Source organism: Cnephaeus nilssonii (assembly GCF_951640355.1).
Source record: "Cnephaeus nilssonii genome assembly, chromosome: 5".
In the NCBI taxonomy this organism is placed as follows: Eukaryota; Metazoa; Chordata; class Mammalia; order Chiroptera; family Vespertilionidae; genus Cnephaeus; species Cnephaeus nilssonii.
The window spans coordinates 25571863-25591642 of NC_137076.1; the positions used below are offsets into that span (position 1 = coordinate 25571863).

A 19780-nucleotide genomic window follows, 5' to 3' on the forward strand; every position below is an offset into this window, starting at 1 on the left:
GGAGGCTCTGACCCGAACCGGGAAAATACCAGCCCCCAAAGCAGGGCCACATTGTGGCCAGCCAAGGGCAGGGTCCTACCCCTCCTCTACTTAGACCCTCCCATGGCAAGGTCCTGCACCCCTCAGGTTGGGAAGTCCCCTCAGATCACACCCCACCCCGATTCACAATGGATAGGGGGCAGGTCTCCTCGCCGAGGCCCCGCCCCTGCTGTGGGTTCAGGCTGTCACTGTGGCGTGGCTAGGAGGGTAATTCCCTCGCTCAGTCTCACCACCTGCCCCCCACCTGCGGCTGCCGTAAATTCCCACTGTGAGGCAGCGGGAGATGAGCGGGGCGCGAGGTTGGGGAGCCTGCAGGTATATCCCCCGGAGGTGCCTGGCGGGAACCCCGCGTCGGCTCCAGAGGCCGGAACACGCGCTCAAGTCCCTTTAAGACCAGCTCGGTCGCTAGCGCCGCCGCCGCAGTTACTAGGGATATGGCGTCACCTGCGGGTGGGGCTTACGCGCCAGACCGGAAGCGGAAGGGGCGGGGCTCCGCGGGCCCAAGTTCCAGTGCTGTCCCTGCCGCTGCCGCCACCTCCAGTGCCCCTTCGGAACCGGAGCTGGCTGGGCCACAGCGCAATATGGTGGACTACAGTGTGTGGGACCACATCGAGGTGTCTGACGATGAAGATGAGACGCACCCCAACATCGACACGGCCAGTCTCTTCCGCTGGCGGCACCAGGTAGAGCGCGCGTGCCCAGCCCCTTCCCCCCTCCCGGGACTCCGCTCCAGAGTTCTGATCCCTTATACCTCCAGGGACCCGCCATTGACACCTGGGATCCCACCGCACAGTCTGGGCTTTTAATATCTTCCGGGGCTCAACTCCGTGACCTCAGAACTGCCGGGACCCCTAGGGCATCTTCCTTATAGTCTAGACTCCCAAGACAAGCTTTGGGGGTGCCCCTAGTCCTGTCTGGGACCTTCGACTTATACCCAGAACTCTGCCACAGAGTCTGGACCCTGATCCTATTCGGGTACCCACTTCTGATCTTGGATATCCCATTCGCCCCTCCCCTCCCCTCCCCAGTTCCTAAAGTCCTTAATACTTGAATGAATCTATCCTACGATATGATTCCCTGGGTTTGAGGATGATTCCCATTCAGATCCCCAGATCCCACTCCCCCAAATAGAACAAGGAACTCTGCTTCCCCTGGGATTTCTGTTCCTGGCCTGGATGCCAACCCACACCCCGGACCCCTTCCCTATCATTAAGTCCTTTGCCCTACTGGGGTCCTCAGTCCCATCTAAGACCGGAGGTTTGGAACCCGGTTCCCCTCCAGACTAAATTACCAGCTCTACCCTGATGGAGCCTCCAATTCTGTCTGCTCTCCTTTAGTCTCACCTACTGTAGACCCCATATCCCATGACATCAGGAAACCCTACCTTAGCAGCTTCCCTCCCAGCCAGAGCCCCTGCTACTTACTTGGTATTGCAGACCCAGGCACCACCCACACCCCAAGACCAGCTCCCTGTAGAACCTCCACCAGCATTGGAACACCTCATCCAAACCCACCCTGTCTTCCTCCTAACCCCAGCCTGGCCTGCTGCTCTCAGACACCCAAATTGTCTCTATTCTCATCAGGAACCCTCTCCCAGCCTGATTCCAAATTCACTGCCCCTTTTATCTATTTTCCCCTAAACCCAGATCCCAGAATCCCAAGTCTGAGAGTACCCCTGCCTCTCTCCCTGTCCAACAGTGCTCACAGACCAATAGAATAGCTCTCATAAGACCTAATGTTCTAGCCCTAGCTGGTTTGGCTCAGTGGATAGAGCGTTGACCTGAGGACTGAAGGGTCCCAGATTTGATGCTGGTCAAGGGCACATGCCTGGTCGATCCCCAGTGGGGGGCGTGCAGGAGGCAGCCGATCCATGATTCTCTCTCATCATTGATGTTTCTCTCTCTCCCTCTCCCTCTCTGAAATCAATAAAAACATATTTAAAAAAATACCTAATGTTCTAACCTCCTGCTCCCCCATATCAGAGCAGCTGTATCCACATGCCTGTGCCTGTTATACTCTTAAACTGAGGGTGTGTACCTCTCAGAACCTTCCAGTTAGTAATGCTTCACCCCACCCTCCCTTATGGCAACTCCCAGTCATTTATTCAGAAACTCCTAGAAGGCCCTTTCCCATCTTGCCAAGGCATTATTAGTTCCTACATCTGGTTCCCAGTCCCATTTTCAGCCCATTCCTTTAAGCAGCTGTCTCTTATGGTGTATCTGCTGGGCAAGCCACTAGAGAGCAGGGGTGGGGAACGTCTGGCTTGCGGGCCATGTAAGGTCTGTGAAATCATTTGGTCTGGCCCTGCCAAGGCATTAGGGGTGAGTTAATTAAATGTTTGACCAAATATAGCAGGCTAATTTTTAAGTTGATAATTTTGAATGCCCCTCGACTGATGTTATAAATATCCAAATGGCCCTTGGCAGAAAAAAGGTTCCCCACCCCTGTCCTAGAGTGTAAGAAAGTTCTAGCACTTCCATTTCCTGTTGTGTGTAACATTTATTATTTTGAAATATTTAAGACCTCCACAGAGCTCTAAAGACAGTAAGCTTGGGAACACAAGTTTCTGTCACAGAAAGAGGTTAATTTATACTGCTTTATGGAGACCGATTTGGTCCCGCTGGGTGCCCCCCCCCCCCCCCCCCCCGATCCTGGAGCGGCTTCCTCCCGCCACGCCCTCCTCCCTCCTCCCACAGAACCGTTTCCTGTCCTGCCACAAGAGCCCTGAGGCTGTAGTGGACACAGGGGGCCTCAGTGTCCCCTGCACTAGGCAAGCCTGGGTTCTATCCCAGTCCATTAAAATGAGATTAGATCTGAAAAGAACTCGGCTCAGGCCCTGGGAGGAGAGGTGGGGTTGGTAGAATGGTAGCCTTGTGAGCTTCTGAACACAGACTTCCCACCTGGGTTCAAATCTTGGCTCCTGAATCACTAACTTGCTGCATGGCCTCCAGCAAAGTGTTTGCTCGCTCGGTGCCTCAGTTTCCCCAGTTGGGAATATTAATAGTATCCACCCCATAGGGTTGTTATTTACTTATCGTAATGTATGTAATGCTTTTGGGACAGCCCCTGGCATGTCATAGCTCTTTTTAAACTTTAGCCACTACTTTCATCATTATTATTTAGGTAATTCGCTCTCATGGTAAAAAAAACAAAAACAAAAAAACTTCCAAAGATTCCAGAAGGGGACAGGTGAGGCTCCCTTATCACCACTGGTTTCCTGCGGCTCCTTCCAGTGCGTTGTGCCACATTAAGATTCCATGAGCCTTGGTTTCCCTCTCTGGAAGGCGGGAGGGCAGCCCCACCCACTGCCGTGGCTTCTGCCCTGCCCAGCCCCTCATGGAGGTGGAAAGCCAGGCCTGGCAGGCAGCCACCCCTGCCAGTTCTGGGAGGCCTTTATTTAGCTTTGGCCTCCCTGGCGGCCACTCAAAGGACACTGGGGAAAGCTTGGTGGCTGCCCAGCAGAGACCAGTAGGTGGTAAGTTTCTGCTGCCACCCTAGGCCAGCCGTGATGCCCACCTGGGAGAGCCCCTCACAATTCAGCAAGAGGGCTCCAGCGGGACACAGGCGCTTGTGGAGAAAGGGAGGTTGCAGAGGCCAGGGCTGTGTTGTGTTTTGATCCCTCCATGAGGCAAGGGCCTTCTCGATCCCTATCCACATGGGGGAAAGTGAGGCTCAGGACTGGTGTGTCAACCCAGTGGAGCACCAGTCCTATAGAGGCCCAGGTCTCTCGATTCTCATCCCCTGTATGCCTGGCCCTGTGCTAGAACCTGGACAGACAGCCCCAGATAAGGCATAAAAGCGAGTTAACAGACTATTCTGGTGGTAGTAATTATGGCAGTGATGATAACAGTAAGATACTGAGTGCTGTGTGGCAAGCAGCTGCCATGGAATCATTTATTTTGTCCGCACAGCAACCCTGTGAGGCCTCATTTCACAGAGGGGAAAACCAAGGCAGGGAGCGGTTTAAGGGACTTGGCCAAGGACATGTCACCAGTAAGTGGCGGAGCTGGGTGCTGTGATGATGCAGTAACAACCATTCCCAGTTAATGAGCCCTAACTCAGGGGCAGAAATAAAACTGAGCACTCCAAGTGCATTTCCTTGTTTGAGCCCGAAAACGTTCCCCAGAGAGAGCGATTGTCCCCTTGGACAGACAGTAATGACAGTAACCAGTGTGGGGATGGTGCTTGCTGGGCACCCATGCCCTGGACCGTCTGCTTTAATTTATAACCTTTGCTTCTAGTGCAATCCCATGAGTTTGTGGTGATGTCTGCATTTTACAGCTGAGGAAACAGATTATGAGAGGTCAGGGGATCGGCCCCGGGGACACCCAGGCGGTACACAGTAACCATGGAATGTCACCCCAGTTCTGGGGCCTGAGGCTGCCCTCCAGCATCTTCTCACATTATCTGAGGATCACAGAGGGGCTTTTGGGACTCAGTGATGCTTAGGAAGACACTTGGGGAAGGCTCTGTTGAAACTGAGACTTGGCAAATCAAATGGAGTAAGAGGAAGAGAATTCCAGGTGGAAGGAACAGCATGTGCAGAAGCTAAGAGGCAGGAGAGACTGGTGTATTCAGGGAACCACAGGGCCAACATCTGCCTGGGACCCAGAGTTGGGAGAGGAGGGCAGGACCCAGCCCTACACAGGGCCTTGGTGCCCGGTTGGCAGCTTGGGGCAGGGTCAGAGGGTCCCATCTGAACCCACACACTAGGATGGAGTAGTGGGAAAAGCTGTATATGTTCCAAAGACTCCTCTGTCAGCTTCTGAGCCTGAATTTGAGAGAGCAGCAGTTGAAGGCAATGGCATCTCTTGGGATTTTGTCAATGGCTCTGGATTGAACGGGCACAGCCAGGAGCCAGGGAAGATGATGGTGGAGCCCAGCAGGGCTGGAGAGCAGACAGGGCCAAGCGATCTGATAGGGGTCTGAATGGGGGGACTGAGCGAGGGGGACGGTGAGATGGGCACCATCACTAAGCTTAGGGCACAGTGGAAGCGGACATTTGGGGTGAAGCTGGGGCTCAGGAGGGCATGCTGTCCAGAGACAGCTGAGGGGGCCTTGGCAGTGATCCAGGCTCAAAGACTCGCAGTGGAGTGAATTAGAGAATCATTTAACAGTGAAAAACCGTCAGGACTTGGTGCCAGAGCAGGAGGGCAGGGCAGGATCAGTGAGCAGGCCTCAACTGGGGGCAGGAGGTGGGGTAGGGGTGGCTTCATTGAGGGGGGACATGGCAGGAGTCTGGGTTTTGGGGGGTAAAATGGTGGGTTCGGTTTTGGACATGGAGTTGGAGATGCCTATGGGACACCCAGGCAGAGGGGGATTGAGAGGGTTGCTGGACAGAGGATGGGTTGCAAGACTCTGAGGAAGAAGGGGAGCCTATGACCTTGGTGAGGGATGTCTTTTTATTTTATTTCATTTTATTGTTAATCCTCACCCAAGGGTATTTTTTCCATTGATTTTTTAGAGAGAGTGGAAGAGAGGAGGGGGAGAGAGAGAGAGAGAGAGAAACATCAAGTGAGAGACACAGCAATTGGTTGTCTCCTGCACGCACCCGGACCAGGCCTAGGGATTGAACCTGCAACCCAGGCACATGGCTTTGACTGGGAATCAAACCTGAGACCCTTCGTTCTTTGGGCCGACACTCTATCCACTGAGCCACACAGGCCAGGGTAGGGGGTGTCTTGATTCATCCAGCAAGCAATTCCTTTTTTTAAAAAATATGTTTTGTTGATTTTTTACAGAGAGAGAGAGTTAGAAACATCGACGAGAGAGAAACATCGATCAGCTGCCTCCCGCACACCTCCCACTGGGGATGTGCCCGCAACCCAGGCACATGCCCCTGACTGGAATCGAACCTGGGACCCCTCAGTCCGCAGGCCAACGCTCTATCCACTGAGCCAAACCGGTTAGGGCCCAGCAAGCAATTCCTGAGCCCCTTCTATGTGCCAGTGTGTGTGTGACCCAGTAAACAGATGTATCCCCACTTCTGGGGAGCCAGTATCCTTGGAGAGGGACAGTGCCCAAAACATGATAAATGATTGTCACTGGATGTTAGCAGGTGACGTGCTGAGGAGGAAGATAATGCAGGACAGGAGTGAGGGGAGGTCCTGATCTTCAGTAAGGTGCTCAGGGAAGGCTTCACCTATAAGGCAACACATGAGCCAAGATCCTAAGGATGTGAGAGAGTAACCTGGGGGGAGGGGTGGTCCGGGCACAGAGCCTTCCAGGCCGAGGGAACAGCCAGTGCAAAGGCTCTGAGGTTTGGAGTGCATTCAAGAAAGGTTGAGGCAGCCAGTGTGGCTGTGGGGCAGGGGAGTTGGAGGAGGTGAAGGCACGGAGGTAATAGAGTGTGCAGGGCCTTGTGGACTATGGGGAGGAGTTGGGCTTCTGCTGTGAGTGAGGTGGGAGCCATGAGGAGTTCTGAGCAGAGGAGGGACCTGTCCTGACTCAAGTGTGTGTAGGTATCTCTGGGGGCGAGGGTGGAAGCTGGGCACCCAGGACACATGTTGGTGCAGACATTCCTTGTGACCCTCCCAGCTATATCCTGGAAGCCCTTGGCTGGGATGGGGCCAGGGTCAAGGGACAGACCATTCCCCAGAGTGATGGGCCATCCCTGCCCACAGGCCCGGGTGGAGCGCATGGAACAGTTCCAGAAGGAGAAGGAGGAGCTGGACAGGAGCTGCCGCGAGTGCAAGCGCAAGGTGGTCGAGTGTCAGCGGAAGCTGAAGGAGCTGGAGGTGGCTGAGGATGAGGGCAGCAAGGTGGAGCTGGAGCGGCTGCAGGCCGAGGCTCAGCAGCTGCGCAAGGAGGAGCGGAGCTGGGAGCAGAAGCTGGAGGAGATGCGCAAGAAGGAGAAGAGCATGCCCTGGAATGTGGACACGCTCAGCAAAGACGGCTTCAGCAAGGTATGCGGGGGCTGGCGGGGCACTCGCACCCCTGGTTGGGTTCCGTGGCCATTGGCAGGTTGCGGGGGGGGGGGGGGCATGGGTAAGGGCTGCACAGGTTGAGGGAGAGATGGATGGGGGCAATGGGGGGAACAGGGATGCCAAGTGGATGAAGCACCCCACTGGTCCCCTTCTGATCTGCCCGAAGGCCCTAGTCGGAGGCCACATTGATGTTCATGGCGCCATCACTGCCTCCACCGTGGATGGGATGGGCACTGCGGTCACGGCCCACTCGGCCATGTTCGAGGCACTCCGAGGCCTCACCCCAGCCCGCTCCCTCTCTCCCCACACCACAGAGCATGGTCAATACCAAGCCCGAGCAGGTGGAGGAGGAGTCAGAAGAGGTGAGAGAACAGAAACACAAGACCTTTGTGGAGAAGTATGAGAAACAGATAAAGCACTTTGGTGAGTTGGGTGCGGAGCGCCACCAGTGGGGGCCTGAGGGGCTGGCTCTGCCTCTGGGTCCTTCCAGCACCCTGTCAACACCTTGTCGTAGGCATGCTCCACCGCTGGGATGACAGTCAGAAGTACCTGTCAGACAACGCCCACCTGGTGTGCGAGGAGACAGCCAACTACCTGGTCATCTGGTGCATTGACCTAGAGGTGGAGGAGGTTAGTGGAGCATGCCCTGGGCTGGGGGAAGGCTCTACCCTGAGGCTGCCACTTGGTGACACGGTGCTGTTTCTCCTTGAGCAGAAATGTGCACTCATGGAGCAGGTGGCGCACCAGACCATTGTCATGCAGTTCATCCTGGAGCTGGCCAAGAGCCTGAAGGTGGATCCCCGTGCCTGCTTCCGGCAGTTCTTCACTAAGATCAAGGTGGGGGCCCTGAGCAGCTGGGGCGAGGTGGGGTGGTCCTCAGGGAGCCAGCCTATGGTCGTTGGTGGGAGGCAAATACATGTCCACGGGGGCCCAGGCCTCAATGATTAGAACCTTATACATCAGGAGAGGGCTGAGCCATGGAGGAGGTGAGAATTTGTTGGCTTCCAGACAGATTTTGGAAGAGGGTGAGGGACAGAGTCAAGGACACTTCCAGGTTTCTTACCCTGAGCATCTGGAAGAACAAAGCTCCATGTGCTGAGCTGGGGAGATTGAGGGCAAGGCAGATTTGGGGGCAGGGCCGCGTGATCCAGAGCTCAGGTGTGGCTGTGTTGAGTTTGAGGTGTCTAAGAAAATCCCCACAGGAGGACATCAAGGAATGGCTGTGGGGGTCTGTGGTGCAGGGGGGCATGCAGGCAGGTGGTCATTAGCATACAGGCACACTTCGTTTTATTGTACTTCACCTTATTGAACTTCGCAGGTGTTGTGTGTTTTTACAAATTGAAGGTTTTTGACAACCCTGTGCTAAAATCTATCGGCACCATTTTTCATGTCTCTGTGTCACATTTTGGTAATATTCTCAGTTTTTCAGACTTTTTCGTTATTACTATATTCATTATGGTGATCTGTGATCAGTGATCTTTGATGTTACTAGGGCAAGACCAGCAAAAAGATTACGACTCGCTGAAGGCTCAGATGATGGTTAGCATTTTTTAGCAATAAAGTATCTTTTAATTAAGGTATGTACATTTTTTAGACATAATGCTATTGCATACTTAGACTACAGTATATTGTAAACCTAACTTTTATATGCACTGAGGAACCAGATATTCGTGTGACTTGCTTTATTGCGATATTTGCTTTATTGCCGTGGTCTGGAACCGATCCGCAGTACCTTCGAGGTATGCCTGTATAGGTGGTAAAGTCTGAGCTTAGAGGCGGAGACTAGATGGAATAGAGAAGAGGCTCAAGCCCCAGGGTGTCTATGAGGACTGGCAGCAGGAGGGTCTTGGATTCCTCAGTGCTGCCTGGCAAACCCCTCTTGCTTCCTGCTCCCCACAGACAGCCGACCGCCAGTACATGGAGGGTTTCAACGATGAGCTGGAGGCCTTCAAGGAGCGCGTGCGGGGCCGCGCCAAGATACGCATCGAGAAGGCCATGAAGGAGTACGAGGAGGAGGAACGCAAGAAGCGGCTTGGCCCTGGTGGCCTGGACCCCGTGGAAGTCTATGAGTCTCTCCCTGAGGTGCGCAGCCCCAGCCCAGGCAGGAAGGCAGGCAGCAGGCAGGTAGCCAGCAGGACTCACGGAGTCCCGGGGACCCAAGCCCTGACCTCAGCCCCTCTGCCTCCGCAGGAACTCCAGAAATGCTTTGACGTGAAGGACGTGCAGATGCTCCAAGACGCCATTAGCAAGATGGACCCCAGTGTAAGTAACTGCACCCCAGGCCCACCCACTAGCCAGGCTGAGCGGCAGGCCAGCAGTGTGTCCCTCAGCTCCCCTGCCCCCAGCTCTCCCTGTTGCCGATAGAAGGGCCTCCTGGACTTCTGGGAGGAATAAGGGAGGCTGGGTCACTGTGTGGCCAGCACGTGAGGCAGCCAGGCTCTTGTACCACAAGCACCTACTGCGTCCTCGGCATCCAGACTGAGTATCACTGTCACGGTGGGCTGTTTATGAGCACAGCCAGCATACCCCACTGACCCCATCTTGCCAGTGATTCAAGGTGGTCCAAGGAGGGGGTTCCTCCTCAGTGTCAGTTACCCCATCAAACCACAGATTCTCTCTTTTTAAAAAAATATATTTTTAAAATCTACTTCAGAGAGGAAGGGACAGGGAGAGAAAGACAGAAACATCAATGAAGAGAGAATCACTGATCAGCCGCCTCCTGCACACCCCCCACTGGGTTTTGAGCCTGCAACCCTGGCATGTGCCCTTGACCGAAATCGAACCCGGAACCCTTCAGTCCATAGGCTAACGCTCTATCCACTGAGCCAAACCAGCTAGGAACACAAATTCTCTTTTGATATTAACTGGCCAAGTGCATGGGAAGGGCTGGGCACATGGTAGATGCTGGTAAATCTCAGTTGTCATTATTGTTAGGAGCAGTAGCAGTGCTGAGAGATGAGTCTGAATAGAGCTTGGTTTGACCCCATTCCTGACAGTGGCTTAATGGTTGGCCATACTGGTTTCCTCATATGTAAATTGGGTCCGTTCAGAGGATCTGTGCTGGGGTTTCTAGTTCTTCAAACTCCGGCTTGAGGTTCACTGCCTGTCTTTGATACACAGAGGTCATGCTTTTTTTTAATTTTTATTTTTTATTTTATTGATTTCAGAGAGGAAGGGAGGGATAGAAACATTAATGATGAGAGAAAATCATTGATTGGCTGCCTCCTGCATGCCGTGTATTGGGGATGGAGCCCACAACCTGGGCATGTGCCCTGACTGGGAATCGAACCATGACCTCCTGTGTCATAGGTCAACGCTCAACCATTGAGCCACACCAGCTGGGCTGCACTAGCCACATTTGACTTACTTGACGGCCACATGTGGCTGGTGGCCACCATGTTGGACAGCACAGATGATGGATCCTTTCCATCACTGCGGACAGTCCTTTTGGGTAGCTCTGCTCTAGAATGAGCAGTAAGCAGGCTTTAGGGTGTGCAGGAGACAGCTGGTCCTCCTGGGGGTGGCAGCTTGGCCTCACCTGTCTGTCTTTCTCCCCACAGGATGCAAAGTACCACATGCAGCGCTGCATCGATTCAGGCCTCTGGGTCCCCAACTCCAAGTCCAGTGAGGCCAAGGAGGGAGAGGAGGCAGGTCCCGGGGACCCTTTACTGGAAACTGTCAAGCCAGATGAGAAGGATGTCAGCGCGTGACCCGCCCCAGCTGCTGCCCGCCTGCCTGCAGGCTTCCGTGCCCCCCTTTTCAGAAAATGAAAATAGATGCCATTGCCCTAGCTCCTGGCTTCCTTCACTTCCCCCACCCTCCAGCCTGGAAGACCTGCCCCATGCCCTACCCCCCGCACTCATCCAAGTCTTGCTTTGAGTCAAGGGCCTGCACTGCCTGAGCTCCCCCATCAGCGTTATGCCAAAGGCCCTGGGGTCCAGGAAGGAGCAGAGGGGGTTAGGCCGATCCACAGGAGAGGGGAGGGTCCCCCGCCGAGGGGCTGCTCCAGTCACTGGGCTCTGTTTCCACTGTCAGCTGTCGAGTCTCCTGTGTGGTAAACAGCAGTGATCTCCCAATAAAGGATTTCAGATGCTCTGTGTGGCATTGCGCGGGCTGTTGGCACAGCTCTTCTGGGGGGTGGGAGTGGGGAGCCTGGTGAGTGTTGGTGACTAGACCTGTGAGTCCCCCGCTTTGCCCTCCATCTATCTGGGCAACTCTTGTGCTCACTCCAGACACACTGGTGCATTCTCTTCCATCAAAGTTCTCACCTGCCTCTCACCTCTCAGTCTTGGACTTGTCTTGTTCCTCTAAGTCTCCTGCACCATGTCTCACCTTCCATGTGGGCAGCTCTGCCTCCAGAACATCTTTTTATTCACATGGCCTCCACCCTGGTCCAGGTCCCCATCACCTCTGGCCTGGACACCGGCCCCACACCAGACCCCAACGGGCAGTGGCCAGAGAATGCACATGAACACGAGTCAGGGCACGCTCCTCCCTCGGAGCAGAGGCCAAAGCCCTCCCTAGGCTCACCAGGCCCAGAACCACTGCCCAGTCACCTCCCTGCCCTCATCTCGTGTCCCCTCACCTTGTGTCCTTTTGTCCACTCCCTCTATGCCTTGATGGTGTGAGAGCACTTGAAATTTTATATCAGTGTGAGTTTGGACAACTTACTAAGTCTCGGTGTCCCCATCTGTACAATGAGAATAATGGTGGTGCCTTCCTCCCACAGTTGTGAAAGGAGATAATGCTACTGGCAAACAGGTGCCTGGCACGTACTCAAGATGTGGCTTTGGTGCATGCCTGTCCCTTTGCCTGAGCACCCCTATAGTGTCCTCAAGTGGGGCTCCTTTTAAAAGGGAATGAAATATTTGGGCCCAGAAAGGGTTTTAAAGAACAGTACAATGAGCATGGACACATTAGCCTAAGAGATGAAATATCAAACGAGTGATGCCCGCCCCTCTTGGGGGATACCATCCCCCGCATGCTTGCCACTAAGACCAGAGCTCAGTGCCACCTCCCAGAGGCCCTCCACCAGCCCTCTGAGTTGCCCCTCCTGACCCCAGGCAGCTTGCCTCACCTGCCCAAGTGCCTGGCTTTGCTGACCTGTGTATTGTCTCTGTTCTGCTGTGAGCTCCACCAGGGCACAAAGGGAGCCTTTCCTGGTCCTGAGATATTCACAGCCACAAGGGGTCCTAGCATACGGACCCTCTAAGCAAACATTTGCCAAAGCTAAGGGCCCCAGAATGCTGTTGTGCACAAGCTGATCACCACCAGGGGGCAATAGTGAGCTGCATATCCTAATGCTTTTCATATAGATGAGAAAGGCAGGTGGTGGATCTGGAGGGCGGGGTGGGGGAAGGCATCCTAAGGCCCTGGATAAACTTCACTCATCCAGGGTTGTCAATTGCTTAATTCCTTCTTTAAAAAAAAAATATATATATATATATATTTTTTTTATTGATTTCCGAGAGGGAGAGAGAGAAACACATGATGAGAGAGAACTTTTGACTGGCTGTCTCCTGCACGCCCCCTACTGGAGAAAAAGCCGGAAAGCCAGGCATGTGCCCTTGACCGGAAGTGAACGGGGTTGGGGGAGGGCGGGCTCCATAGGCTGAGGTTCCATCCACTGAGTCACACCTGCTAGAGCAGTGGTCAGCAAACTCCTTAGTCAACAGAGCCAAATATCAACAGTACAACGATTGAAATTTCTTTTGAGAGCCAAATTTTTTAAACTTAAACTTCTAACGTCACTTCTTCAAAATAGACTTGCCCAGGCCATGGTATTTTGTGGAAGAGCCACACTCAAGGGGCCAAAGAGCCGCCTGTGGCTCGTGAGCCGCTGTTTGCCGACCGCTGTGCAAGGGCAACTTCTTAATTCTTTACTGTGAAAGCTTTCAAAGACAATCCATATTCCCTATTTTTCCTTTGGCCTCAGGCACTCTAATTCCTAAAATTTCGATATTTTGTTTAATGAACATTTTTTATGTTCATTGTGCTGTTTGAAAATATTGCACTAAAGTAAGTATTTGTCTTAGTTACAGAGTTTTTGTTTTGTTTCTTGTTAATCTTCACTCAAGTATATATTTTTTCCATTGATTTTTTTTTTTTTTTAGAGAGAGAGTGAAAAGGAGGGGGAGAGACAGAAAGAAACATTTGTGTAAGAGAGACACATTGATTGGTTGCCTTCTGCATGCACCCCTTCCAGGCCAGGGATCAAGCCTGCAACTGAGATATGTGCCCTTCACTGGAATCGAACCCATGGTCCTTCAGTCCGTGGGTCACTGCTCTAAGCCATTGTGAGCCAAGCCAGCTAGGGCAGTTACAGAGGGTTTTGCTTGTTTAATATATTTTTTAATTGATTTCAGAGAGGAAGGGAGAAGGAAAGAGGGATAGAAACATCAATGATGAGAGAGAACCATTGATCGGCTGCCTCCTGCACGCCCCACATTGGGAATCAAGCCTGTAACCTAGGTATGTGCCCTGACCGGGAATCAAACCCTGACCTCCTGGTTCATAGGTCGACGCTCAACTACTGAACCATGCTGGCCGGGCCACTTCCCCTTTTTTTTACGCAAAATGTAGCCTACTCTACAATCTGAAACGTCTTGCTTTTTTCAATGAACAATATGACCTGCAGATCTTAATAGTCCATCAGCACTTCCTCATTCTGTCTCCCCAGCCTGAAAAGCACCAATATGTGCACATCTCAGCAATTACTTCACCAGTCCTTTTTTGACAAACACTTGTGTTTTTTTTCTAATCTCCATTTATTCAAGCAATGCCTCAAGAAATACCCTTGTATACCATTTGCCATGAGTACAGGCTGCCCACCAGTGGGAAAAATTCCCAGGAGCAGGACTGCTTAGTGGGAAACACTAAGAATTCCACTCAAAAGAGTGGAGGAACTGGTATCAGTGATGTGAGTGGGGTTGGAAAACAAACACACATATGTTGAGTGTATTAGTTCTCTACAGCCGCTGTAACAAAGTGCCACAAACTCAGTAGCTACAGATGCATTATCTTCTAGTTCTGCAGGTCAGAAGTCTTACTGAAATGAAGACATTGGCCAGGCTGTGATCCTTCTGGAGGCTGTTCTGGGTGGGACCACTTCCTTGCCTTTTCCAGCTTCTCCAGCCTGCATGCCTTGGCTCATGGCCCCTTCCTCCATCTTCAAAGATGGTAAATATGAGTCCTTGAATCACATCACTCCTATCTCTTTTTCTTCCTCTCACTTCCACTTTTTAAAATAAAATTTTAAAAAATATTTTTATTGATTTCAGAGAGGAAGTGAGAAGGAGAGAGAAATGGAAGCATCAATAATGAGAGAATCATTGATCGGCTGCCTCCTGCATGCCCCCCCCCCCCACTGGGGATCGAGTCCACACCTGGGGCATGTGCCCTGACCGGGAATCGAACTATGACCTCCTGGGTCATAGGTCGACGCTAAACCACTGAGCCATGCCCCCCGGGCTCCCTTCCACTTCTAAGCACCCCTGTGATAACATTGAGCCCCCCAGACTCATCTCCCTATTTTAAGATGAGCTGATTAGCATCCTTTCCCCCTTTTATTGATTGATTGATTAGCACCCTTGATTTCATCTGCAACCTTAATTCTCCCTGTAGCATAACATATTCACAGGCTCTTTGGGGATGGGCATGTTATTCTGCCAAGGGAGGCGCCCCAGAACTAGCAGCATAAGAGAGCTATTAGTAAATCCAGGACTAAGGGGCGTGGGGAGGGAACTCCCTGCAGGATGTGTGGCCATAGAGAGACACAGCCACTGCCTGGACTGTGACTGAGTCAGGAGGTGGCCGGCGGGGGAGGCGGGGGAGGCGGGGGAGGCGGGGGAGGCGGGGGAGGCGGGGGACAGATACCCCTTGTTGCTTTGTCTCTCACCTCTGGTCCGCCAGGCTTCCCCACCCACAGAACCCAACAGAAACCAGGACTTGGAAGCTGGGCAACACATCTTGCTTATTTTGTGGCCACCAGAGGGAGCCCTCCATCCATAGCTACTCATATGCAACAACTATTTGGGACTCCTGCTGGGTGCCTGGAATGGTGCTGGGTGCATAGAACAGGTTAGACTCCGTACCCAATACCCCTTACGTGCCCAACTTCTTTCATTCATAGCACTTACAATCTTCCAACCCCATACCCTAAATCCCATTTCCTAGTATTTATTTGGTTTATGTCAGCTCCTCCAAGGCAGGAATTCCTGTGTTTTATTCATGGCCAGATCTCCAGGGCCTAGAACACAGCACACAGTAGAAATTGCATAAGTCTGTTTTGTTTTGTTTTTTAATATATTTTATTGATTGTTTTACAGAGAGGAAGGGAGAGGAATAGAGAGTTAGAAACATGGATGCACCAATCAATAATTCTCTATCATTGATGTTTCTATCTCTCCCTCTCCCTTCCTCTCTGAAATCAATAAAAATATATTTTTAAAAATAAGTGGAACAACAAATCCCTCTCTCTCTTTCTCTCTCTCTCTCTCTCTCTCTCTCTCTCTCTCTCTCTCTCTCTCCCCCCTCTCCATCCCTCCCCCACCCCACCTCTCAAAAAAAAAAAAAATCAAGCCCGGCCAGCGTGGCTCAGTGGTTGAGCATCGACTTATGAACTCAGTGGTTGAGCATCGACCTATGAACCAGGTTTGATTCTTGGTCAGGGCACATGCCCGGGTTGCAGGCTCCATCTCCAGTGGGGGGCATGCAGGAGGCAGCCGATCAATGATTCTCCCTCTCCCTTCTTCTCTGAAATCAATAAAAATATATTTTAAAAAATCAATAAAAAGATAATAGCACTCAGTTCACTTCTGGCTCTGTTCTAAACTCTTTATATGGTTTGGGACTCTGATTACCTCTGAGTTTGGGATTCTGATTAGCCCCATTTTGCAGAGGAGTAAACTGAGACACAGCAAGATTAAAGGACAGTCCAGGATCACACAGTGCTGAGCAGGGATTTGAACCCAGACCTCTGGCTCCAGTCTTCGTGTGTGTGATACCTCTGTTTCCTCCAGAAGACTTGGTTGGAAAGTTTGTAAGGAGGAAATTCTGACCTAGGGGGGTTGGCTGACGGCGGTCACTCCTAATTGTTCCTTGGCCTTTCCAAACAAGTCTGTATGCATGCAGACCCTTGGGTGTTTACCGGAATCTTTATGCTTCATCTTTAGACATCCTTGCTTAAAGGACACTGCAGACGCATGTATCGTCCCAAGAATGCTGACCCTACTGATGGTATCTAAAAGTTAAACTTTATCTCAAACTGCTGTTACAATAAAAGCCTGAAGCCCCAGCCGGTTTGGCTCAGTGGATAGAGCGTCGGCCTGCGGACTGAAGGGTCCCGGGTTCGATTCCGGTCAGGGGCACATGCCCTGGTTGTGGGCTCCATCCCTGGTGGGGGGTGTGCAGGAGGCATCACTGATGTTTCTCTATCTCTCTCCCTTTCCCTTCCTCTCTGAAATCAATAAAAAAATATATATATTTTTAAAAAAAGCCTGATGAGGCAGGCTATCGAGGCTGTCTGGTTCCTATAGCCAGGGAGTCCCTTAGCCCTCTCTTTCACAGAAGCGTGTGTCAGAGTGATCATTCATCGGTCACTCAAGGTCGGCTGGTCAGCCCTGGCACCTGAGACCAGCCCCAAATGTCCACGCTGGGCCTGCTTCTGGGAACTTCCCAGCGGTCCTGTGTTCACACGTGTGCCCACGTGCCCACAGGGTGTGGAACTTTCTTGGAAGGATTCCCAGCCAACCTCATGGCTGTTTTGGGGAGGGGCTGACTATTTCCTGAACCTTCCAATTCAAATGCTGCAAAGGGATTTTCTTTTTAATTCACCAACTCCTGGCTTTTCCCTGGTCTCCTGCGAGTTCTGGGGAAGCCACTTCCTGCAGGCCTCTGGAGTCCGGGGAATACCCTGATTCTAGCTTCCTCCTGGAAACCCACTGGGGAAGGGTGGCTAATTATCCTAGTTTGCCCAGTTGTCCCAATTTTAACCCCAAAGTCCCCTGTCTGGGAATCCCCTGCAGTCCTGGGCAAACCGGACAATTGTTGGGGTGACCTGTAGCCTTCCTGCTGGGCTCCACTCTGTGGTGTAGGGTGCAGCACACAAACCTTCCCAGCAGCCTCCATGACCTCTGTTTTCTTCAGCTGTCAGGTAGGGTGCTGGTCCCACTTTAAAAGAACTGGAAAGCTGGCTGGTGTGGCTCAATGGTTGAGCGTTGACCCATGCACTGCTTTGATGCCAGGTCAGGGTTCATGCCTGGGTTTCAGGCTCAATTCCCAGCAGGGGGCGTGCGGGAGACAGCTTATGGATGTTTCTCCCTTTCCCTTCCTCTCTCTAAAATCAATAAAAATAGCCCTAGCTGGTTTGCTCAGTGGTTGGAGCATTGGACTGAAGGGTCCCGGGTTCAATTCCAGTCAAGGGCATGTACATAGGTAGCAGGATGAATCCTGGTGCCCCTGGGGCGAGTGCAGGAGGCAACCAATCAATGTGTCTCTCTCACACATATAGATGTTTCTCTCTCTTTCTGTCTCTCCCCCTCCCTTCCACACTCTCTAAAAAAATCCTCGGTTGAGGAAAAAATATCCTCGGGTGAGGATTAATAATAAATAAATAAATTACTTAATTTATTAATTAAAAAATTTAGAATCCATAAAAACATATTTTTAAAAAGAAAGAAAGAACTGAAGAATTCTAAGCATCCAACCCTGGGGCCAGCATCCAGGCTGGGACAATTGAGCTATTATTAAAATTTATTATGATTACTGGGATTATTACCATTATTGTTATAATTATTAGTCACTTTATCATTTCCTGTCAGTCCCTCCTGAAGTAGTAGATACCGGGTCCCAGCTACATCCTGCCCTCTGTAGCGCAGCCTCCAGGCCCAGCAGAGGCCGCCCCACCCCCGCTGGGCTGGCTGTTAAAGAATCTGGCACCCTCAGCTTCCTGCTGCTGCACTCCCAGTGGCAGAGAGGAAGCTGAGGTCAGAAGGCCATGGCCAGCCCTTCAGAGCAGACAGGACAGTAGCTCAGTTCCATAGAGCTCCCCAGCCATTTACTCCACCAGCTTCATGTATGTGTGTGTGTGTGTGTGTGTGTGTGTGTGTGTATATATATATACATATATATATATATATATATATATATATATATATATATATATATGTATATATATAATAAAAGCATAATATGCTAATTAGAAATTAGACCAGACGTCCTTCTGTACTATTCTTCCAGACGAAGCCGGGGCTGTGAGGGAAGCCCAGGTCCCGGGTGCCAGAGGGAAGCCAGTGCTGGCAGCCGGGGGAAGGAAGGCCTACTCTTGCACATATTTCGTGCATTGGACCTCTAGTGTATATATATGTATATATATTTTATTGGTTTTTATTTATATTTCTTTCCTTCATATATATGTGTGTATGTATAATTTTAATTGATTTCAGAAAGGAAGGCGAGATAGAAACATCAATGATGAGAATCATTGATTGGGCTGCCTCCTGCAGAATAGAACCGTGCCCTCCTGGTTCATAGGTCGATGCTCAACCACTGGCACACACCGGCCAGGCATGTTTTTATTGGTTTTTAAATTGAGAGGAAGGGAGAGAGAGATAGAAACATCGCGCGTGGGTGCCCTGACTGGGAATTGAACCTGGGACCTCTTGGTCCAGGGGACGATGCTCAATCCCCTGAACCACACCAGCCCAGCTCTTTTTTTGTGTGTGTTTTTTTGTTGTTGTTGTGTCTATTTCTTTTTTTAAATTGAAGTTCCCTGACTCTTACTGGTCCTGCTTGCATGAGTGGCCACGACTAGGTAGAAAAGGGGAGGAGAACCAGGCAGCAGGGGGAGGGGTCATCTCCACAACATCCCATTTGTACACAGAACTAAACAGACACATGCAGAGTCATTATTGAGGTTAGAAGTTGGCAGCATGGGAAAGGGGAGAAACAGGTGGGGGTTTGGGGTGTCGTTAAAAAAGACAGGGCCCACCCTAGCCGGTTTAGCTCAGTGGATAGAGCGTCGGCCTGTGGACCGAAGGGTCTCAGGTTCGATTCTGGTCAAGGGCACATGCCTGGGTTGCAGGCTTGATCCCCAGAGGGAGGTGTGCAGGAGGCAGCTGATCAATGATCCTCTGTCATTATTAATGTTTCTATCTCTCTCTCCCTCTCCCTTCCTCTCTGAAATCCTCCTATGTAATAAAACCCAAATATGCAAATTGACCAAAGGGCTGAATGAACAGTTGCTATGATGCGCACTGACCACCAGGGGGCAGACACTAAACACAGGAGCTGCTGCCTGGTGGTCAGTGCGCTTCCACAGGGGGAGCTCCGCTCAGCCAGAAGCCCGGCTCACTGCTGGCAAGTGCAGCGGTAGTGGTGGTGGTGGCGGGAGCCTCTCCTGCCTCCGTGTAGGCAGGTGGTAAGGAGCGAGGGGTCCCAGGCTGCGAGAGCCCCGGCCTGTGAGAGAGATGTCTGACTGCCGGCTTAGGCCCCTGGGGGGATCAGGCCTAAGCCAACAGGTGGATATCCCCTGAGGGGGACACAGGCAGGGCTGAGGGACCCCCCACGTGCATGAATTTCATGCACCAGGCCTCTAGTCAATAGTAATAATAATAATAATAATTAAAAAAAAAAAAGACAGGTCCCCCCCAAACTGGGATGCCTGAGGGGAACTCGGTTTGCTTCCAACCCAAGAGGAATCAGAAAATCAAAATGGTTTGGGCCCTGGCCAGGTGGCTCAGTTGGTTGGCGCATCCTCCCATACACCAAAAGGTTTTGGTGTACGGTTAGGACACAGACCTAGGTTGCGGGTTTGA

The 19780-nt window shown here is 51.8% G+C and overlaps 1 protein-coding gene across 1 annotated transcript; it reads left to right on the forward strand.

The window, feature by feature from the left end:
• Positions 1–521: 521 nt before the first annotated feature.
• CDC37 (cell division cycle 37, HSP90 cochaperone) lies at positions 522–11074 on the forward strand. Its single transcript, XM_079773360.1, has 8 exons — positions 522–722; positions 6663–6944; positions 7280–7388; positions 7480–7595; positions 7680–7802; positions 8865–9047; positions 9156–9227; positions 10526–11074. The coding sequence occupies exons 1-8, from the start codon at positions 621–623 to the stop codon at positions 10673–10675; spliced, it is 1137 nt and encodes a 378-aa protein (XP_079629486.1). The 5' UTR covers positions 522–620; the 3' UTR covers positions 10676–11074.
• Positions 11075–19780: the final 8706 nt, after the last annotated feature.